Genomic DNA, 23,436 nt, shown 5'->3' with positions numbered 1-23,436 from the left:
GGTTTGCAGAGGAGTTCCGACAGCAATTCCCGGTGCCGCCTCCTGGAGCTGCCACACGCCCACCAGGTGTGTCCCAGGCACCCCCAGTCCCTTCCCTGCCAGCCTAAAACCAAAACCACACAGGTTATGTCTCTTATCCCCCAAATGTTCATTCTGTCCCCTGCAAATTATGTCGGATTATTTTTTCCCAAAACCCTTTATTGTTCTTACATAATTACCTCAGGGTTTGCCCCCCAAATTCTACCTAGTGTTTACTACTGATCACTTCAGTTCTACCTCAATGTGTTTATTCCATGCCCTACAGATCTTCCCAAGTTTTACCCCCAAAATTTCCTTGTCTACTCCCAGTAACTGCCTCAGTTTGTCAGTGTTCACTCTCCCCCTAGAGATTTAACCCCCAAAATCTTCCTTAACTGTCCACAACTTATTACCTCATTTTTACCTAAAAATATTAATTCTCAACCTTTAGATTATTTCAGGTTTTGCCCCCCAAAATTCCCTGTCCACTACTGATTCCCTCATTTTTCCTTCAGCATTATTTGCTTTCTACCATGTAGCTTTTGTCAAGATTTACCCCCAAAATTTCCATGTGTACCTAATTTTTACTTCAAAATGTTCACTCTACAGATTATTCCATAAAATTTTTACCCAAAATTTCCCCATCTGCCCACAAGTGATTCCCTCACATTACCTCAGTATGTTCATGCTCTCCCCTAGAGATTATCTCAGATTTAGGCCCCAGATTTTCCCCACATGCTCAGTATTCATCACCTCATTTTTCCCTCAAAGTGTTCATTCTCTACTCTTGGGATTTTGTCAAGTTTTGTCTCTGAAATTTTCCTTGTCTACTACTGAGTACCTCAGTTTTACTCCAATGTGTTCATTCTGTCCCCTACAGATTACTTTGAGTTTTACCCCCAAAGTTTCCCTTCCAGTACAATATTGATTAGCTCTTTTCTACTCCAGAAATTTGCATTCTCTCCCCTAAACATCACCTCAGCTTTTCCCTCAAAACCTTGCTCCCCTTGACATCCCCTCACATTTTCCTACACAAACAGTTCTTGTCTCCCCTCTCAACTGCCCCAGGTTTTCAGCTAAAAATGTCACCTCTGTCCCCTCTGAGTTATCCCAGGTTTTCCCAGTTAGGAGCTGCTCCAGTTAGGAATTCAGGCAAAGAGGAAAGGTTTCAGAAAACACTTCTGCAATTAATAATTAATAATTATTTCCAATTCCCCAGTGAGAAGAACATGAACTCACAACCATCAAGGCCTGGCAGTTCCTGCAGCGAGAGCTCAGTGCACATCCAGGGAGGCAATTCCAGCATCTGAAAGAAAGAAAGGAAGAAGAAAAAGGTGATTTCTTTTGTTTCAAAGTTATTTCAAGTTCCCAGACCCAAACCAACCTTGGCCCTTGATTTTGGCCGGGTGAATCCTGAGCAGTGGGCACAGGTCCTGTCATTCATGCTGATGGGAGTGATGCTTTCTGGGGAAATCAGCTGATTTCCAAAGTTCACTTTGCCTGCTTTGCACAGGAGAAAACCTCTTCCATGAAGGGATTTTGCTCCATCCAATCCCATCTGCCCAGGCTGTTCCATGAGGATGTTGCCAGGCTGGGGCAGCACAGGCAGATGCAGCTCTCAGCTCTCTCTGCTCCAAACACAGCTCTGGGCTCCTCTGCAAACTCCTCTGCCATGAGGTTTCTCCAGCAGAAATCAAGGAATGGCTCACAGCAGGTGGAGATTAAGTTATCACAGAGGGAAGTAAAGGATAAATATTCCTGTAAGAGCCTCTGGGATCTGCTGGGCTGAATGGGGAAGGGCACATTCATTCCCTGCAGTGCAAATGCACAACAGCCTCCAACACAAAGCACAGACTGTCAGGTGGGGTCTGAAAGCACCACTTGGACAAACCCCATTGTCTTTCTTCCTTCCAGGGACTTCTGCAATCAAAGCCCAAAAGCTCTGGAGTCTGCTCTGGAACAAAAGGATACTCCCAGGGGTGAGGCCCATTCCCAGCAAACGCTCCCAACACGGCACAGAGGCACCACTGGAGCTCGTGCTGGGGCTGGGAAGGGCTGCCAGGAGGACACAGCCCCCAGGTGGGGTGGCAGTGGCAGTGACAGCAGCAAATTCCCACAGTCTGACGGCAGCACAGAGAGACAAAGGCCAGCAATGCCACGGGAGCTGCGGGTTTAATTCCGCTCCCTGCGCTGCCACATCCCGGCAGGAAATCCCCAGGGGACAGAAACTCTCAGGGTGCACAAAATGCAGCACCTGTGCCCCTGACCCTGCTGAAACTCAGCGTGTGGGGCCAGCCCCAGGGAACACTGAGCTGCCCTGGACCAGCCCCAGACCCTGCCCCAGTTCTCAGCTCCCCCTGCTCCCGGGGCTGCCCCACATTCCTGACAAGGAGCCCAAGGCACACCTGCACTGGCACCAGCACAGGCCCATCACTCCATCCAGGTCCTCCAAATCCTCCCAAACCTCCCCGTCTGTGCTTTGGCCAGTGCCTGCCCCGAGGCTGTCACCCAGCCCTGCAACATCCCGACCTGCAATCCAGAAGTTTTAATGCTGGAGTTTGCTGCACTTCTCCCCTTCAGTGTTATTTTCAGGAAGTAACAAACCCACCACAGTGCAAGGGGAAAAAAAGGTGAATTAAGGAATGTTTTACTCACACACTCCTCACTTTACCCCTCACAACCACCCCAGCATGAAACAGACATTCAGGAATTAGTGTTCAGTAGCTGCCACTGGAATTTTAAGGGATATCAATGAAGCCTTGATAAGTATGTGGGGCAGTCCACAACATGTTTTCCTTGCCCATCTGTGTCAGCATCCAGCACAATTCCCTGTTGCTGTTTGGTCCCCAGGAGCTGCAAGAGGAATGTCAGTCATCAGGAATGTCAGCTTCACCTCCTTGGCGTCGCCTCGTTAGTCCAGAAGATAATTAATGCGAAGAGAATTAATCTGGTCAGCGGCAGAAGATCATCACAGCCAAACATCCTCCTTGCCACAGGATAGTCCCACCCTGTGGCCTGTTGTCTGATCAAGAACTCCTTCCCAAACTCAGTCATTCCAACTAAACCACAGCAGCACAGTTTGGAGGGACAGAAGTTTTCAGCCTCGTGTGAAGGAAGACAGAACTACCACTGGGAGAAAATCCTGAAGTTTAAAATCCTATTCCTCACTTCTTTGACTAATGAACCTCTTAAAATCCAGTCTGGATTGTGCAGAAAAGTTCCTTGGTCCCACTTGGAAATTGATCTCCCCAAAACATCCACAAAAGCCAATAAATAGTTATTACAACTCATTCCATTAATTACTATGGAAAAGACAATACAAATAAACTGGAAAAAATTTGGCTCAACTTCTCCTCAGGAATGAACTGGGAGCTCACCAGCAAGGATTTCTGACAGGTAGAGTGTGATACAAAATATATATGTGCATATATATATATATATAATATATAAATAAATATATATATATTTATACACACACATATAAAAATATATAATACATATTTATATCACAAAGTATCTATCTCACATATATCTGCCATATATATATATACACATATATATTTATAACCAAAAATGTTTTTGTATCACAAACTCTACCTATAAACATTCCCCCCTTTTTTTCAGGAATGTAACATTTTTAGGGATCCTAAAATCAAACACATGCAGTGCTCTGCAAAGGAAAATAAATCACAATTTTATCCCATTAATTCCAAGATGTTTTCCTAGATGTGCTGCTGGGTGTTTTCCTGTAAGCTCTTGTGGCTTATCCATGAAGTGTACTTGTAGTTGTCAGGATCATGAAATCCATTTGGAATTTTACTGTCTCTGTAATGGGATGAGTTTTTCCAAAATTATTCCTCACAGACTGAGCGCATCTCCTCAAGTTCCCTCTCGCTTTCTGCATCCTGGAAATGCCAGAAGGAAACAGATAAATGTACAGCTCGATTAAAACAAATAAAAAATAGCCTCTCCCTTCTTCTTCTCCAACCCCAAACCGGCTTTTAAGCATATTATGGAGTCCTGGAATGGTTTGGGTTGAAAAGGACCTTAAAGCCCATGCAGTTCCTGGGCAGGGACACCTTCCACTAGCCCAGGTTGCTCCAAGCCTTGCACACTTCCAGGGATGGGGCAGCCACAGCTTCTCTGGGCAACCTGTACCAGGGCCTCAGCACCCTCACAGGGAAGGATTTCCTCCTAATCCCTGATCCAAGCATAATCTCTTTCAGTTTGAGGCCATTCCCCCTTTTCCTGTCATTCCAGACCCTTGTAAATTGTCTCTCTCCCTCTTTCCTGCCACTGGAAGGCCACAATTAGGGCACCACGAACTTCTTTATTCCAGGCTGAACAATCCCAATTCTCTCAGCCTTTCCTCAAGGCACAGGTGCTCCATCCCTCCAACCAGCTTGTTGTCCCCCCTGTGGATGCAGTGACGCAGCTGGGATCTCAGGAGTGGAGCAGAGGTGCAGAGTCCATTTTTGCTCCCTGCTGAGCGTTACCTCTTTGGTGTAGCCGGGCAGCTCCGCGGCCAGGTCCATCCACAGCACCGCCGCCGAGGCGTTCCCCAGGTCCCTGTAGCACTGGGAAGGGAAATGGCCACGGCACAGGGGTTACATGGGGGAAAAACAGGCAGCAAATGCAACGGGGCAGCTGCTAAAAACAGCTGGTTCTGCCTCTTCACCCTTTGCACTGGCATCTCCTGCAGTATCCCTCAGCCACAAGGCCTCAGAAGCACCACCAGATCTTGGAATACTAAATATATGCTCTTTCATTTTGGGGAAGGAGATTGGGTTTGTTTGGACATTTTAAGGTGTCTCTGTGGTTTTCACCCTTTTCAAAGCTCTACTTTGATTTTCAGTTGCTGTTTCCCCTCTTCCTCACACCATTTTCTCTACAAAACCTCTCTCCTGGGAGCGTATCATTCCCCAGTCTGTTGAAAATGTAATAAATATTATCTACAGGAGTCTCAGGTCCCAAAATAGGTATGAAATATTCTCCATGTGACCAGCAGCTGAGGCACAGTGATCCCTCTGGGAACAGGAAGACTTTGGGTGCCCAGAGAGTCTTGGAGGTATTTGGAGAAAATGAAATACACTCAGGAAAAGGAAGTGGGTGCTAAAAACCCCTCAGCAAGAGGGCTCAAGACTCCCATGCTGGAAAGAGAAATCCTTTATCCTTTACTTCTCCCCATGATTCTCTGGTTTTATCACCACAGAAGTCGTGGTGGGGAAGGATTAAACCTCCAGCCCACAGCTGCCAAGTCACCATGCCTGCTTTGTACAGAATTTCATCTGTTAAAAACCAGGGATGCTCCACTGGGTGACTCAAAGGTAAAATCCCTGAATTTTAAAGCCTCTGCACGAGGTGATTTGGTCTAAAAAGATGTAAAGGATAAAAGGAAATATTATCATCCTATAAAATTTTGCTCCTGCATGGAGTATTTTCCACCTAGTCAGCACTTTACAGCCAAAGGTGATTTTTAATACAAATATTTCTTATCCTCTGAACAAACAAGAAGTGAGTGGTTACCTTGGCAATGTAAACTCTTCCTGCTTTGGAAAACCCTGGGCTCAGCTCCTCGACCTACAGGAACAGAGGCAGGGTGTCACAGGGAAGAGCAGACATTAGGATATGCAAGGACACAGTTAATTCTTACATCAGGCTCACTGCAGCTTTTAAAGGAAAAAAAATAGATGGCAGGAAGGAGAATCCTAATAAATACATAAAGCACCATGCCCCTGAAACCTTCAAGCAGTTGTTTCGAAAAGTTTGAAATGGAAGAGTCAGCCAGGCTTTAAGTAAAACATTCTGAGGGAGGAGCTGCCAGCTCCCAGACCCTGGAAGCACATCCCAGATGTATCCAGCACAGAGCAAGGAATCGCTGCGCAGCCTTAGAAAGGAAAACCAACCCCCCTAAAACGATTCCCAGCACTTTGGGCTGTAATTCTGACATCTGCAACATCCCATTCTTTTCTCTGGCCATTCTGGAATGGACACTTCTCACCAGCTTTCCTTCACCCAGGTCCCAGGCAGTGGGGAGGCACCAGGAGAGATCCAAGTGGCCCAGTGCCGTCCCTGTGAGCTGAGCAGTCAGTGATGCCCTTGCTGTGAGCTGAGCAGTCAGTGGTGCAGTCAGTGGTGCAGTCAGTGATGCCCTTGCTGTGAGCTGTGCAGTGATGCAGTCAGTGATGCAGTCAGTGGTGCCCCTCCCTGGCACATTCCCATTTCCTCACCCGCAGGAAGTTCTGGAGCGCGTCCTGCACCGTGGCCGTCAGGGGGGCCTCGAACAGCGCCGACACCGTCCTCTTCTCCAGCCAGCCCAGGTGGGCAACCTGCACAGACAAAAGGGCAGAGTGGCCCATCCATCTGACACCAGCACGGGAACAAGGGCCTGCACAGTCCCTGGGAGCTGCTCCTGCAGCAGGGAGGAGTCAAACCCCTCGGCAGTATCGGAATATTCCCATGGAGTATCCAAGTCCAGCCACAGAATTCAACCCCATTTGCTTTCCCTTGTCCCAGGTCACTTTCTGCAGTTCCACACATCTGGGATTTGGATGGCCTCAAATCCCAACCTGCCATGGTGCAGACACACCAGTCCCCACCTGTGCTCTGCCTTCTCCCAGCCTAAACCTTCCACAAGAACCTGCTCCCTCCACCCTGTGATTCCATGAGAGAGGCAGGCTGAAGCCTTCCCACCAGATAATCATGGGATCATTTAGGCTGGAAAAACCCTCCCAGCCCATGGAGGCCAACGTGTCCCCACCTTGTCACCCAGCCCAGAGCACTGAGTGCCACCTCCAGGCATTCCCTGAACACCTCCAGGGATGGGGGTTCCACCACCTCCCTCTGACAATACCCTGTTTGATCCTGTATAATTCCAACAATGCAGACTAGATGAAGCACTACCATACTTCTCCACCTGTGGTTTTATTCCACAGCTTCAGCAGCTCCAGTCTGATCATGAAGGAAGGATCTTTTTCCAGGAAAAGAGCCAGGAGCTCCCAGAAGTTCAACTCAGGATTGCTCTGTAATTCCCACCCTCAATTATCCCAGTTACAATGTCTGCATTGTGGCTCCATTCCCAACAAAGTGCTTTCCAATGGAACAGCAGCAGTCACTGAAGACTTTTATTCCATTTTTAGGCTCTAAATCTGATTGAGAGCTTGGCATCTGCCTCCAAGCTTTTCCCTGTCAGGAAGCATAAAGCAGCTGGCAGGTGCTGCCAGTGCCTCCAATTCTGTGTGTGGCAGGGGGACACATGCAACACATCACACACCAACACTGTGAGCAGAAGCTCCTCAGATGGCCTTGACCACATCTCTGTGTGCTCAGAGCATGGAAGGAAGGTTGTTTTCACCAAGCAAAACACTGGGAACAGGAAAGGAGTTTGCAGCTGGGGGTTTTCCTAACCAACCTTTGCCATTTCCCCTCCCATGCCAGCAGCAGTGACTAAAACCCCAGGCTGGAGCTCTGAACCCTTCAGAGGCTGCCCAGGGGCTGAGAATGAACTCTGTTACCTGGTAACACCACCTGCCCAGCAGATAGTAGAGCTGTGGGTCCTGTGGCTTCAGGGCAATGGCTTTGTCAATGTGTTCCTGTGGGAAAGCATCACCAGCACGTGTCACTTCTTTGTCAAAAGCAAGTAAAATACCCACCAGAGCAGGTGGAGAAAGAGGAAAGGAAGGAATCCACAATTTAAGTGTCACAAACAGTAAAATGAGACTGGATTCAGTGAGCAAGGCAAAGCAGCATTTCTCCAGCCTCAGGGACAGGAATTGCTGCACACACACACACACACACACAAAGAAGCTGCCCTGCATGCAGCATTTCTCCAGTCTCAGGGACAGGAACTGCTGCACACACACACACAAAGAAGCTGCCCTGCATTTTACTGCTGCTCCAGAGCTTTGCCATAACCTCACTGATCATGCCAAAGGCTGATGGGGAAACAGTAACCTGTGGCCTGTTCCATGTATATCCTTTTCCCCTGGAACATCCACAAGGCATCATAACAACAGCAATAATATTAGGAATAAAAAAAAAGGGAATTTGAGGCAAATTAAATCCTCTTTGAGCAGAAACTGCTTCCTGGGAGGGTGCAGGTTGCTCACAGGCACATACTGCAGACAAGCTGGTGCTGTATGTTGTCACCACACAATAATTCCATGTTTCAAGCTCCAAGTCTCATTCTTTACCTAAATTAATTTGCAAGATTTCTTTTCTTTCTGCAATTAGAGTGTGTAAAACTGCAGAGTCAGCCTGGTCACTCCCTAAAGGCATGGCTGGAATCAGTCTCCTCACCCCAAACCACCCACTCATGGCATCTCTGAAATCCACTGCTTCCCTAAGAAGAAGTGGAGCCAATTTTCCCAATTTCCTGCTGCAGAAATGAGTGTTGTTTGATACTCACACAAAGCCCAGCACCTCCTGGCCACTCACCTTGAAAACATATCCAGCCTGGATGCGCTTGGAAATGCTCTCCTGCTCCGACACCTGCCCACAAAGGACGGCAAACCTGCATGGGGAGGCACCTGCATGAGCCAGCTGGGACTGAATCCACATTGAATCCACATTTACCTGCTGTCCATGGCTGCAGAAGGAAAGTGCTCAAAGCCAGGCTGGACAGAGCTTGGAGCAGCCTGGGATAGTGGAAGGTGGCCCTGCCCATGGCAGGGGTGGAAAAGCTTTAATGTTCCTTCCAACCCAAAGCATCCCAAGATTCTGTGAAGTGCATTAAAGCTTCACACCTTAGTGGGGAAAACAAGGAATACAGCACATCCCCCACAGGAAGAGACACAAGCAGCAAAACTGTAGCACCCAGGAAGGAAGGAGCTGGAAGGAAGAGGCAGCCAGAGGGGTTGGGTGCGACACAAACTCACTGCACTGATGCCTAAAACCAGGAGCAGCACACCTGCACAGCTGGAATTGCTTCTCTGAGCAGGGAAAGCTGTGCCAGAACCCAGAGCAGGGCAGAGTGAAGTTGCTGCAGCAAGAGGCAGACTAAGAGCAGCTCTAAAGAACTAAGTGCACAGCCACGCCCTTACACAGCAGCAGCACACAGGGCTCTGCTCCCAGGGAAACACCTGGAACACCTACCTACATCCTGCAGCTGGCAAACAGAATGACACGTGCTCAGTGTTGAAAGTGCCAAGACATTTAGTTTAGTCCAGTAAGAGACCTTGAGCTGTGAGCCTGAGAAGCAAGGCCCCAGCAAAAGCAGCTACTGCACGAGCTGTGAAATTCAAGATTAATTCCCTGTGGATTTGCACCCTCCCACCTCACCTCCCTGCACCACAGCGGATCAAATCCTCCCTCCCTGCATCACTTCCCAAGAAACAACAGCTCAGAGAGCTTCAAGTGGGACAGAACATGCAGATGGAAGTTTGGCCTCTCCTATCCTGCTTGGGCGAGAGCTCTGGGAGTGGAGGACATTTCCATCCCTGCTCTGAGTTTGGTTCAAGAAATACCAGGTGGAACAGAGAGACAAATCAATAACATGGCTCATTCTTGCAAAAAATAAAGCTGAAAAGCAGAAAGATGCAAATAAAAATCCCCGTTCCTACACCCACACCCCAGTGCTGCCACAGATCCCGATATCCCAAAGCATCCTTTGGGATGATTAACCACAGCAGATGTGCAGGAATCTGTCAGGAGACCTTTAAATCTCCAATTACACTTTCCTCAGAGTCACAAAATCCCACAAATCCCCTCACACCTCACTGCTCCATTTCCAGTGTGTAAGTTACAGCACGAAGTCACGATTCCTGAACAATTTAGCATTTTGCCTTAAATCTCTTCCTTTGGTACCTTTCTTGTGGAAAAGCTCTTGGATCAGCTCTAAAATTCTTAATTTTCGTGGTAAAGGCAAGGATTATCAAATCAGTGGGTTATGGGACATAACATCTTTTCCTATCAGCTGGAAAAAAATCTTTCCCTGCTGCTGGGGCTCCACAGCCCCACTCTGTTGTGTGCAGATGATGGAGTAAGTGTTTTTAGGATCTTCTCCAGTTTGTTTCCCAACAAACACCAGCCTGAACTAAACATCCCTAACCACAACATGACAGGGGTTGAGAAATACAAGCCAATAAAAAGCTTATTTTCTAAGATCATGAGATAAAATACTCCTAGACAATAAATCACACAGTTGTCTCATGCCAAATATAAATTCCAGGGCTTTTTTAACAGCCTGGTGAAATGTTGATAAAAAAGCCATAAAAGCAGCAATAAATTAAATTTCAGTCCTATTTTAGTGCCATGAAATAAACTAAAAAAAAATATATATGGGAAGAGACACCCAGGAAAGATAATTCTTCCCAACCCAGCTTTGCTAATCCCAGGTTCTGGACTGTGGGGGATTTTCACACCCACAACTCTGCACTTCTGGGATTTTAGGCTCTGCTTTCTGCTGTTCTCTCCCCTGCTTGCTCAGCTGGGCAGGATGGAGTCATTTATTCCAGCTCATTCCATGGGATGCCTCGGGATGAGCATCACCAGAGCACTGTGGAGGTGCAGGAGGGCTGAGCAGCAGCACCAGGAGAGAAAAAAATCATGATGATGGGGGTTTTCATCCCCTGCAACCAGTGGGTGCCCTGTGCATTACTGCTCAGATCCATCCAGAGCTTTCCTTAGGATATCCCTTGATTAATTAGCAGCCAGAGCTCCCATTAAGCTGCTGACACACCACTTCCCCCAGGAATCTCAGCTCAGGATTTTCTCGTTTATTAGAAAATAAACTGTGAAAGCAGGAACCCCCAGCTGAGAGAGCCTGATCTTCCAGCTTAAATCTCCAGGATTTAAGGAGTTTTTGGGTTCTGCACTCTGACTTCCCTGGAAGCAGGACTCTGCTATGGAATACAGAGCCTCCAGCATCTCCCCTCCACAGTCAGGGAGCTCTGCTAGCCCAAACACAGCTCTTAGCTCTTTTAACCACCTCAAAGAGAGTTTTTCCAATGTTTTGTGAGCATTCCCAGTTTTTTACCTTCCTGTGCACTGGGTAGATGTATGTGAGTCCCTCCACTTGAGTAAGGGGACAGGGAATTAGCAGGCAGGTCTTTAGACTGCAACAAGCAAAAATTAAAATAAGAATTTATTTGGGAATTAGTGTTTTGGGAGAGACAGCAGAATTCCCAGTGACTCCACCAGAAATTAATGACCAGCTAATCCTGAAGAGATTGGGGAAAACAACTTTGGCTCTTCCAAGGGGAGACAAGATGGAAGGAAAAAGTGGGGAAGGCTGACGTTCCCTGTTCCTTACAGCCACAAACACCAATATGGGAGCGCTCCCGTACTCTGGATGTTCACGTTTCTGAGTTCACCTTCCAGGGCAGACAAATCAGGGGGCTGCACTCAGACACCTCTAATTCCATGTTATTTTCCCTCCACTACATTCTGAACTATCTAACACCTATTGCTACAGCTGCTCCTGCTCCATACCACACTGACAGCAGATTCCCTGTTTAATCTGCCTGCAGAACAGAAAATGCTCGGCTCATAAATCCAGAATCTGGCTCAGAATTGGCCAGATCTGGGCAGTGACGCAGCAGGAGTGAAATCCTGAAGCATTGCCAGGTGTTAAATCAAAGCCATCTCCCAGGCACATCCGGAATGCTGTGACTTTTCAAAAATCCAGGATCTGCCCACGGCCAGCCAGATGTACCCACGGAACTGAAAAGGGCTGGTGATCAAGATGTTCCACCAGACTCTCCAGAAGAAAGGGCACATTCTGGAGACTCAGCCAACCCAATCCCACTTCTCCATAACACTCAGGACAACCCCAAGGGGGCTGCAGCTTATTATTCCTCCCACAGCGAGGGCTTTCAGCAGGCAGTGCTTCATTTCCAGGGCAAAATGTCCAACTCAAACTACAGCTCCTGACACAGCACCTGCACCATTTTCCTCAGGTTTCTCTGAAATCCCTCTGGTTGCACTTCCAGTATTACTTTTAGCAAGAGGAATGGAAGCCAAGGCAAATCCACAGCTCGCTCTCCTTTCCTGATCCCTAAAGCTGCTGCCTTGAGCTTGCAGCTGTGCTGCAAAGACCCACAGGGAATAGGCTGGGAATTCTAGAAGGCCACAGTTGTTTCTCAATTCATTTCTGACAGGTCTGTGTAGCCACTGATGCTCCATCCATCCATCCATCCATCCCTAAAAGTAAAACCAGACTTGGGAACTTGCTCTGTCCTACTCAAGAGCTGACATGAGCTCATGGAGAAATCAGTTTAAATGGACAAAAGTTCCACCTGCTCAGGGATCTTTGACAATCAAAGCAGAGGCAACCCTGGTGTCTAAATCCAAGGTAAGAACCAGGTAATTGTAAGTCAGGAGCAGAGAGGCTCTAAGATCATTCCCTGTGAATCCCTCCCCTCCCACACACAGATCCCATCTGAAGGCACTAAATGCATTTAGTGCCCAACACAACTGCCACATTTCCCAAGGGAACATCCCAAGGGCAGCAGGGGCAGAGATCAGCCCCCTGCACAAGGCTGGCTTGTCTGTGCAGCCCTGACCAAACTCCTGCTCCATCCTGCCCCGAGATGGCTCCCTTGGGACCGGCCGGCTTCCAACACAGCAGCTACAAGGAGAGCTTTGTCCCACACTCCACGGCCAGAGCAGAGCCATGAAAGCCTCTCCTTTGTGCTTGGGCAGATCCCAAAGCCAGGCCAGACACAGCCCCACACACTTACTGCTCTCCCTGGCACTCCTGAGAAACCACAAATCCTTCCAGCCCTGAACGGAGCTGTAGCCAGCACTGATTCCCCAGCAGAAATCCTTCCCTTCCCCACTTATTTTCTTTCTTTGTTTCTTTAAAACGTCAGTGATGACTGAACAACAACGAGGCACTGAGGGGAGAAATCTTTCCTTGCAATGGTAACTATAGGCAAAGTACCTCTTGCCTTCCTCAGCACCTCAAAAACTGGGAATGATGTGGGCAGCAGGAGGAAATAACAAGCACAAAAGACAATGAATAAGCACCAAAAACCAGCATAATTTCATCTGAAGGAATCCACAAACTTTCAAGAGGCAACTGACAAAAGAGAAAATCAACATGAAATGATGCACACGCACAGAGAAAAAAACTCAGCCCAGGAGACCTGCACCATCAGGTTTCACACAGCCCGTGTGGAGAGGCAGCTAAATAACTGGGAATAGTTCTGTTAAAGTGGGAAAGAGAAAGATGCTGGTGTGTGCTGCTGTGTGTAGAAGAAAGAATGCAAAGGACCATCACACCAGCACAAAGCCATGCCACTCTCCCAGCTTGTGTCCTGCACTGAATCCATCCACTTTTTGTCTGAAAAACTGTAAGAGGGAGAAGAATATTGGAAAGACAACATGGGTGGTGAGAGATAATAAATTATTCCCCTGTGACAGAAGATAATAAAGGATTCTTCAGCAAGGAAATTAGTCACTAGAGAGAAATATAACAGAACAAAACTGTAATTTAAATAAATGTGAACAGTGTTCTCTGATCACTTCCCCCAAGAGCTGGGACATCAAATCCGCCCCAAAAAAGCTTTAAAACCTCTGCTGCTTTTTCTCCCCAGGGTAAATTCAATTAGCATAAAGAAAGACTGCAATTAAGCCAGCTTGTGACCACTTCAGAGCTGGGAAGGGAATAATTTCCTGTTCTATTCGTGGCAGAAAATAGTAATTTGTGTGCTGATAAAGGGAGTTACATATTCATTCCCAAGAAATCCCACACCTCCCACATGCTGCTCTGCTGCTTCCTTCCCCCAGCTGCCCTGGAGAACTGGAAGCAAGATGTAGCTGTGCAGGAAGGAGCCTTATCCCTGTTTGGGAAAGGGGTCTGAGGGGCCAAGAATTGTCAAAATTCCGAAACTTGGAATTCCAAGGCAAAACTGTCAATATTTGGACATGGGAGTGGAACCTGGCTTTGTAAAACACAAATTCTAAGATTCACTCTGGCAACTAAACCCCATTCATTCGAAGATGTTAAGCCAGCAGACAAGAGCCCAGCACCATGATCTGCTGGAGATTTTCCTGCTCCCAAATTCCTGCTTCCAATCAAAGCTTTAATTGAGAGCAGTAATTCATTACCAACAGATGAAACACAGTTTAAGATGATAAAGGCATTTATTCAGATGCCAGTAGTTCAAAAGAATCCTTCAAGCAAATTTACTCATTGCAAGAGCACAGATCTTGTTTGGCAAAGACACTCAGGAACCTCTTTTCCCAATAATATTCATTAAAGAAGAAAAAAAAATCCCTTTTATTCTAATTGAAGTGCTGTCAATCCTTCAGTGCAACTGCTGACAAACACCATTCACAGAGGAATTCACCAGAGCAACAGAAAAGCAACCTCTCTTCCCAATAATTTTCATTAAAGAAGAAAAAAAAAATCCCTTTTATTCTAATTGAAGTGCTGTCAATCCTTCAGTGCAACTGCTGACAAACACCATTCACAGAGGAATTCACCAGAGTAACAGAAAAGCACATTCCCTTATCTCCAAGTACCTGTGCCACTCCACAAACTCTCTTTTGGAGTAATTTTTACAAAGGACATTTAAAAATCCCCCACACGAGCTGGAAGCACAGCCTGCTCCTCCAGGCTGCTGAAGGGAGCCAGGTCCTGCCCCCTCTCCTGCCTCCTCCCTGAAACCCTGGGCAGAAATGTTGGTCACCACTGCCTGGCTGAACTGCAGATCACCTCTTCTTTTAGCATGGAACAAATACATAAAATATCTGTGTTTAAATAAAGAAGAGCCACGTGCAGCTGTGTCCCTTCATGTCCAAGCCAAGGGCCCTGCAGGGTGATGAGAGCAGAGCCAGCAGTGGCAGAAAACACTTCCAGGAGACTCTAAAAGCCTGTCTGATGAGAGTGATGGATTTCCTTCCTCCAGAACTCAGTGGAAAATAGGGAATTTGGCACAGCACCAAGCCCACACTCCCAGACCTGGCTGATGGAGTCAAACACATCCCCTCTTGCCTCAAAAACAGCTCCACCTGGCAGCTTTTCCTCCAGAACTCTTCAGAGAGAAATTCATAATTAAGTTGCTGTAAGATACCCCAAATTTACTCCTACCATCACAACCAAACCTACTGTCTGTCGAGTTATTCCCTACACCAAGTAAGCAAAGCTGTTAAAAATGGCTTTTTATGGAAAAACGCCACGAGTGTGGCACAGTGCAAGCAACAGCAAAGAAGTTTGTAGGGGGTTTGTATTTTTTTTAACTGCAGCTCAGCTCACAAAATCCTCCAGGTCCTTTTCCTACGCTTCTTAAAAGCAAGAAGTAAAAAGTCACTTACCACTGGTGGCACTCAGCACTTTGATCCCATTTGTGCAAGGCAAGTTCCAGCTCTTCCTTCCCTGGAACAAAAAAGTAATCAGAGGTAAGAAATTCAGTTGTTTTCTCTCCCAGTTTCTTTCTCTCAGAGAGGCTGTCAGAGCAACAGAACAGCATAAAAGTCATATATTTGTCAATTTGATAATGCATTTGGCTTGGAAACATCCCATCATTTTATCTTCTGGCAGGTTCAAAAAGCTGAAAACTAAGCAACTATTGATGGCTAAAAGAACAATATAAAACTCAGAATTCCATGTTTAAATGGCTCCTCTGATTCCCAGAAAAGAGTAATTATATTAGCTACAGTATTAACTAACTCTATTTTGTTTTGTGCATAATAAACAAGACAGAAATTATTTAGATTAGTATCTTTTATTGCACATCTTAACTGTAATAGAGATTACTTTTTTCCTATTGTGACTCACCTAAAATCTTGCAGACACCTTTGAGGTGGTAAGGAACAAAGAGGGAATGAAGTTAATGCGAATTTAAAAATAGGTATTGTTTTCATATCTGCACGTGCTGGGACAGAGAAAATCCAGTATGCTACAGCAAAGCTTGTTTATTTTATATTTATGGTTTATTTTAGTATCACAGAGAAATGGATGACAGGTTTGAGAAACAACTTTCCCAGCTCTAAGTACACTATTTAGACTCCTTCAGAAAGCTCAATTTTTAAACACAAAAAAAATCCATTTAAAACGCTGCTTCCCACCCCCCTAAAAACCACATTCTCGGGAAAACCAGTGAATCCACGGCCCTGCTGGCAGGCGGAGGGGCTGTGCAGCTGAGTGGCAGCAGGGAACTGCTTACCCCCTGTGGCATAGGACCTCCTCTCGTCCTTGTCCTCCGTCAGCTCCCACATGTCGCAGTGCGCCCGCGCCAGGCGCCACAGGAACTCGCGCTGCCCCGCGTACTGCAGGGAACACAAACAGCCCCCGCGGCCCGCGTCAGCGCTGCCTGAGCAGGGCACTCGCAGCTCCAGGCACGCAGGGATTTTTCTGAGCCTTAAAATGCCCCAATTCCAAAGGAAGAACACACCTCACAGTGAGGGTGAGTTTGGAGCTCAGTGCTGCAGAGGAGTTCCCTGTGCTGGGAACTGCAGGGGCACCTCCAGTGCTGTGCCCAGCTCTGGGCTTCTCAAGTCAGGAAAGGCAGTGAGGGAGGGGATGGGGCATGTCCAGGGAAGGGAACAGAGCTGAGGGGACTTAGCCTGGAGAAAAGGAGGCTCAGGAGGGACCTTTTCCCTCTCCATAACTCCCTGACAGGAACGGGCAGTCAGGGGGAACTGGGCTCTGTTCCCAAGGAACAAGGGATAGGACAAGAGGAAACGGCCTCAGGTTGTGCCAGGGCAGGTTGGACACCAGAAGGAATTTCTTCCTGGAAAGGGTGGTCAGGCAATGGAAGGGGCTGCCCAGGGAGGTGGTAGAGTCCCCATCTCTGGAGGTGTCCAAGGAATGACTGGACATGGCACTCAGTGCTCTGGGCTGGGTGACAAGGTTGGGATCAGTTCCAGGTTGGACTCTGAGCGAAGAAATCCCTCCTGACATCCAAGCTGACCCTCCCCTGATGCTGGAAAATACAACAAGGCACCTATACCGCCAGCTTGTTGTTGAGGAGCAGCTGGAAGCCCTCTCTCCTGTCCTGCTCATCCCCGCTGTGCAGGCGGTCAGCCTGCTCCAGGAGCTGGCCCAGCCCCTCGTCCAGCGAGGCCTCCAGCAGCAGGGGGTTCTCATCCTCGGGGGCCAGCTCCAGGGAGTCCCTGCGCATGGTCCTCACGGTGTCACAGCTCACTTCGTCCTCGCTCTCCCGCTCCGACTCCCGCTCCGACTCCCGCTCGTAGTCGGACTCGGCGTTGGCCGTGGTGTAACTTTGGGGGAAACAAACATCACCAAAGCAGTCTGAGGAGCTGTTCCTCGGGAGAAGAACGCTATCTCAGCTTACCCCAGAGAAAACTGCACAACCCAAGTGTCCCACACAACCTCATCTCTCGTATCACCCTCAGAAAGATGAAGGGTGAAGGTGACAACACAGTTAAGTCCTAAGTCAGTTTTGAGCAACCTGCTCTATGGAAGGTGTCCCTGCCCAGGGCAGGGGTGGCACTGGATGACTTTAAGGTCCCTTCTCACCCAAACCATTCCAGTATTCCAACTGTCCCCACCTCCCCTGCACACCCTGTCAGCTCCTCCTAACCCCAGTGATCTTGTAACGCTCAGATCAGAGCTCCTGAGAATGGAGAAAATTAAGCTCGCCCAGCACTAAAGCTGGGAATTTAAAATTTTAGATTTAAACCAGGGTTACACAGTGGTACTACAGCAGGAGGGAGTCTACTTACAGAGCTGATTCCTTTTCAAACAAGACTATCTGTCTTGTTTGGAAAGGAATCCAATTCTCACTTTCATCTGCAAGCTTTTAACTACAGAACAGGCACAAACCAGCCAGTCACTTCAAAATGTGCACTTGAACACAGGGAATTTGTTGATTTAAGTCAGTAACTGCCCAAGAGAACTTCAGCAGCTCTGCTGGATCCGAGTTCCCTGCACTCTGGGGCACTGGGTACCTCCAGCTGTGCTTCCCTCTGTCCTGGCTGATTGCTCCTCCCAGGGACAGCCCTGAGGCCCTGCCTCTGTCTGGGGACACAGATATGTGACCACAGCCCCTATCTGAAGGAGGCAGTGACAGGGCTTTGCCCACACACAGATAACAAGACACATTTGGCTATCAAAGCTTCCTGAGAACCATCCCTAATTCTCAGGAATTCCCTTCTCTGCTCCTTCGCTGCAGCCTCCAACCCCCACCCAGACTTTCAAAACCCCACCATGCTGTCCTGAAACATTTTAAGGTGAGAAATAAAGCACCAGCCTCACACTGCAAAGGCAGGAGATGATGGGGCCATGCTGGAGATGACACTGAATTAATGGACAACCAACACAAGAGCAGGTGACTCTGGCACGGCTCTGCCTCAGATTAAAACCCTCATTTATTTACATTTCTTAATAATAATGAATTATTAGTTCTCCAGACCACCCCATTTCTAGAAATTAAACACAAACTCCTCAAATTCCCTGACTTCCCCATCCTAAGCCCCAAGATTTTACTGGCAGCTGCCAAGGTTTCAGCCCTTCAGCTCAAAAACCAACCGTGTTTTCTGCCAGACAGCCCCTACGAGATTCTGCCAGTTCAAAAACACAAGGAAGCCCAAAGTTTTCAGGGAGATTAGGGGATTTAGGTGCTATCAGCCTGTCTTCCTGAGTTTACAATGATGGAAAGCTCTGGAATGCTTTAATATGGCAGTCCTGAAGGAAAACAGAACCCATGGGAAGAGGAGGTGAAGAATCCCAAAACCCAAAGCCACACAGGGAAATTAAGCAGCACAACCCCCCTGAAAAATCTTGGGAGATTTTTGAGAATTGTGTCTGAAATTGGAGAAGCTGCTCATGCCCACACGGTTCACAAAATAAAGCTGAAATTGGGGGTTCCACTGAAAGAATTCAGCAAGGAACACCCAGCTGAAATCCATCTGTTGGCAACAGGCTCATCCTCCTCCCAGTGCATGCTTCAAAACTTCAATAAATTTTTCCAAAATTTGCATTTCCTACCCTGAAAATGTTACTTTTCAAGCACTTTTATAACACTGCACACTACAGGCACTGGTCCTGGCCTGACTGATATTTTTACACCCCTCTGTGTAGCACCAAAGTGAGGAATACCTGGGATTCCAGTTTTACATCAGGTGAGAGCTGCTAATCCACCAATCCCCACACTGGTGATTACAGCTAATTACAGATGTTAATTAAAAGGTGAGGACTCCACCAACCACCACTGGATTCCCAATAAATTAACGAGGTTTTGCAGCGAAATACACCCCTGTCCCTTCAGGATGTGCCTTTTCTGTAACCCTGAATTCTTGGCCTCTGTCACAACTCACACTTTTCTATGATCTGAGAGGAGCCAGGGCTGGGATGTGTGGCCAAAATCCTCTTTTCCAGCAGTTTTAAACAAACCCTTGTCCCCTGGTGACTCAGTGCATCTGCTGTTACCCAAACACCCAAGCCCTGCCTTCAGAACCAACTCCACAGCTCCAAAATCTGTTCTGCAGCCTCGTTACCTATTACACCACCATGAATCACTCCCTCCCTAATTTCCCTCTCATCCCAACACCCACTTGAGCTGAATGAAGTTCTACAACCCTCACCAGCTCTAGTTATTAGAGACAAACAGGAGCTTAAGGCAGTCCCAGATTCCTGTCCTTTGTCCTGGCAGGACAAATCCCTGCTGAAATGCCAGCTGGCACCAGCTCTCAGGTCATCTGGCTGCCCAAATTCCCCCACTGCTCTAAAAATTAAATACTCCCACTGCTCTAAAATCCCTCTTTAAATGATATTTCATCCCAACTGCTCTGGGAAAATGTATATAGCAGCACCAGCTGTTTTGGGACACACTTCCATACCCCAAAAGCGACAGAAGTGGTCAGATTCAGGCACAAGGGAGCAGCATTTCCTCAGAAAATCAGCAGTCACAGGCGCAGGAGAACTTGTTACCTGTCCAACAGGAATAAACCTGCAGCTCTACTGGCATTTTTAATGATGTTCTTACACCACACAGAACTTTCTGTCGTGTGCAGGGCCAAGAGCTGGACTTGGATGATCCTCCTGGGTCCCTTTCACCGCAGGATGTTTGCTGATCTGATGATTTGATCATTTTAATATAATAGAAAATATATTGTCTGGAAATTTGATTTCCAAACTCTCTTACACTCCATTGCCAGGCTGGACTCGTACTTCCCTTCCTTCTGCAAGGTTCCTTAATCAAATTGTTTCTTTAAAACCCCTCAATTTTTTTTTCCTTTCTCTTAAAGGATCATTTCAGGTCTCTCAGTCTGGCCCTGGCAGTAACACACTGTAACAAAAGCAAATTAAAACAGGCTGTAGGGGAAGAAAATTCCCTTCTTTATCTTCCAAACTGCCCAGATGTGGCACCAAATCCCCTAAAACATCTGTCCCAGTGCTCTGCTTACCCCCCTTCACTCTCTCCATCATCTGTGTTGAGCTTCCCTGAGCTGGCTGTGAAATAAATGGAGCTGGAGCCTGTGGAGTCACTTCTCTCCCTGGAGAAGGGGAACTTCCTCCGGCGAGCCACGCGCTGGGTTTCCTCCAGGTGGGTCCTGGAGGGAAAGAAAAAGGAAGAGAAATAAATATTTGGTAGTGAAATGTCTGCTATTCCCGTTCTCCTCTCCAGCAGACTTCAGACAATTCCCTTTCTAGGCAAAGAATTCACGAGGTGGCTCACTCCTGTTTGTACAAACTCAAATGGAGCTGATGTTGTGTTCTGTATGATACATAATATATATTATACAATACAATGTATCTAATATAATGTATTAGGTGTTATTTTATATCATATATAACATATACACACAATTAGATAATAGATATAATGTATTATATATATAAAGTTACAGTTATATATCATATCATGTAATGTATTGTTACATTTTGTATTATGTATTAATGTATTATTATTGTGTTGTTATATTATGTAATATATAATGTATATTGTATAGTATATCATATATAGTATTATGTATTAATGTATTATTATTGTGTTGTTATATTACGTAATATATAATGTATATTGTACAGTATATCATATATAGTTATATATTTTACATATATGTATAATGATATAATATATAATATAATGTATCTAATGTAACTTATTAGATATGTTAGATTATACACTACATATGCTATATTATGTTATATACAATGAATAGTATATAATTATATAATATATAATGTATAATATATAATGATTGTTATATAATATAATTATATAATATATAATGCATAATATGTAATGATCATTATATAATATATATCATAGAATAGAATGATTATTATATTATTATATTATGTATTATATATTAATGTATTCTCATGTAATATATAATATATACTGTATATTATATAATATATAATATGCATATTATACAACAATATGTATAAGTTATATAATATCTATTTTACGTATAATATATAATAATATAATATGTAATATATAATGGTTTATATTACATATATATAATTTTATATAATATATAATATAATGTATCTGCAGGTAAAGCAAATCCCTCTCCATGGACAGCCCATGGCCAGCCCTTACGGAATCCACAGATGTGATGTCCATCCAGCCCCTGCAAAAGGAACTGGAGTGACAGCACAGGCTCAGACTGGAAGAGAGGAAATTTAGGCTGGCTACAGGGACTGGAACTTTCCCTGTGAGGGTGGTGCAGCACTGGAATGGATTTCCCAGGGAAGCTGTGGCTGCCCCATCCCTTGGGAGTGCTCCAGGCCAGGCTGGACGGGCTTGGAGCAGCCTGGGCCGGTGGAAGGTGTCGCTGCCCGTGGGTGGGAGGGCTCCGAGGTCCCTCCCAGCTCCCGGGATGCAGCGGCAGTGTCCCAGGAGAGAGGGGCAGTACCTGATTTCCCCCACGATCCCCGCGGCCAGGTCCTGCAGGCTGCTCCGCAGCTCCTCCACCTCCTTCCTCAGCTCGGCCACGTTGCTCACCACGAAGTCCAGGCGCTCCAGCAGCTCCAGCTGCTCGTCCTGCCTCAGCAGGGGGCTGGGCACGGCTCCATCTCCATCTCCCGCCGGGAGCAGCGCCCGGGGCACCGGCACGGGCACGGCCTGGCCTGCAGCACAGCACAGTCAGATCCCAGCGGGAAAGGATTCCGGGGGGAGGGGAACGTGCATGGCTCCGCTGGCAGGGGACAGGAGGCTTGCTGTGGGTGGGGACAGAGGGGAGCAGCAGCTCTGCTGCAGGGAAAGGCTGGGAGAGATGGGATTGTTCAGCCTGGAAAAGCCAAGGCTCTGCAGTGACCCAACTGCCCCTTGAAGGAGCCTAAGGAGAAATGGAAAAGAAGCTCTTTGCAAGGGCCTGGAGTGACAGGACAAAAGGGAGTAACTCCAAACTAGAAAAGAGGAGATTTAGAAGGGATACTGGAAGGAATCTTTCCCTGTGAGGGTGCTGAGGCCCTGGCACAGGTTGCCCAGAGAGGCTGTGGCTGCCCCTGGATCCCTGGAAGTGTCCGAGGCCAGGCTGGTTGGGGTTTGGAGCAGCCTGGGATAGTGGAAGGTGTCCCTGCCCATGGCAGGGGTGGCACTGGATGAGCTTTAAGTTCTCTTTCCACCCAAACCATTCCATGGTTTCATTTTCTGTTCCCGAAGTTTGGCACAGATGTGGATGACATTCAGGAAGTTCAGGGTTCCGAACCAGCATTCTAAAAGCCCAACCCCCCAAAGCTCACTTCCCCCTGTCCCGGCCCCATTCCCCCCTATTCCAGCCCTGCTCCCCCATTCCATCCCATTCCCCGCATTCAATCCCTATTCTCCCCTACTCCAGCCCCATTCTTCCTTTTCCAACCCCATTTCCCACATTACAACCCCACTCCCCCCGTTTCAACCCCATTCTTCCAACTCCAAGTGCGTTTTCCACCCTTCGTATTCCAACCCCACTGGTGTCTATTCCAACCCCATTCCATCTCCTCCATTCCAGCTCCTGCCTCCCTATCCCATTTGCCCATTCCAGCCCCATTCCCTCTATTCCAACCCCATTCCCCGCATCCCGACCCGGCTTCCCCGCCGCTCGACCCCGCTCGTACCGCGGCACGGCGGCCCCGCCGCCTCCTTGGAGCGGCGGCGCATGACCCAGATCACGCCGAGGCAGAGGCCGGCGCCCGCCGCCAGCCCCAGCGCCATCCCCAGCCGGGGCCCGGCCCGGGCCGGCTCCGCCACCGGCACCACCATGGCCGCTCGGGCCGCGCGGCACCGCCCGCGGCGCGGCGCGATGGCGTCACGGAGAGGCGACTACGGGGGGGAGCGAGGGGTGGTCTAGGGGCGAGTGACGTCATGGGCGCGCGGGGCGGCGGGGCCACGCCCACAGCGGCGCGCGCGTGCGGTGGCAGCGCGACAGGGACGGGGACGCGGAGCCGGAGCCGGAGCTGGAGCCGGGCCGCCCTCCGCCGGTGTCACCGCCGGCCCCCAGGCCCTGGATCCGCGGCATGGCCCGGGAAAAAACCCCCAAGGCCGCCGGCTGCCACCTGCTGCCACCTCGGCC

General features: G+C 47.8%; 1 protein-coding gene and 1 long non-coding RNA gene across 5 annotated transcripts in view; one reads left to right on the top strand and one right to left on the bottom strand.

Moving 5' to 3' along the window:
* Nucleotides 1-110: 110 nt before the first annotated feature.
* The window catches only part of RMDN3 (regulator of microtubule dynamics 3), a 30,064-nt gene continuing 6,738 nt past the window's right edge, over nt 111-23,436 (bottom strand). The window contains exons 1-12 of one of the 3 annotated variants that reach the window (XM_041465132.1): nt 22,982-23,168; nt 21,799-22,012; nt 20,335-20,481; nt 16,917-17,187; nt 16,131-16,233; nt 15,280-15,340; nt 8,455-8,530; nt 7,533-7,610; nt 6,249-6,347; nt 5,545-5,598; nt 4,515-4,595; nt 111-1,324 (exon numbers count right to left, since the gene is read on the bottom strand). In XM_041465132.1, the coding sequence (XP_041321066.1) occupies nt 1,220-1,324; nt 4,515-4,595; nt 5,545-5,598; nt 6,249-6,347; nt 7,533-7,610; nt 8,455-8,530; nt 15,280-15,340; nt 16,131-16,233; nt 16,917-17,187; nt 20,335-20,481; nt 21,799-22,012; nt 22,982-23,126 (1,434 nt within the window). In that variant the 5' untranslated portion in view covers nt 23,127-23,168 and the 3' untranslated portion in view covers nt 111-1,219. Of the gene's footprint in view, nt 1,325-2,649; nt 3,924-4,514; nt 4,596-5,544; nt 5,599-6,248; nt 6,348-7,532; nt 7,611-8,454; nt 8,531-15,279; nt 15,341-16,130; nt 16,234-16,916; nt 17,188-20,334; nt 20,482-21,798; nt 22,013-22,981; nt 23,169-23,436 lie in introns of those variants that run through there. The other 2 variants (XM_041465133.1, XM_041465131.1) reach the window with 2 other exon arrangements.
* Nucleotides 1,359-3,308, top strand: LOC121352313. Of its 2 annotated transcripts, none has more exons than XR_005954913.1 (2): nt 1,359-1,997; nt 2,869-3,308. It is a non-coding gene; the product is annotated as an uncharacterized LOC121352313 (long non-coding RNA). The 2 variants fall into 2 exon arrangements; XR_005954912.1 differs by having other exon boundaries at nt 1,359-2,097.

The sequence above is a fragment of the Pyrgilauda ruficollis genome, unplaced genomic scaffold (genome assembly GCF_017590135.1).
Source record: "Pyrgilauda ruficollis isolate IOZ18807 unplaced genomic scaffold, ASM1759013v1 scaffold187, whole genome shotgun sequence".
Lineage (NCBI taxonomy): Eukaryota > Metazoa > Chordata > Aves > Passeriformes > Passeridae > Pyrgilauda > Pyrgilauda ruficollis.
The sequence above is the reverse complement of the archived record's forward strand: the minus strand, read 5'-3'. Positions and strand labels throughout refer to the sequence as shown.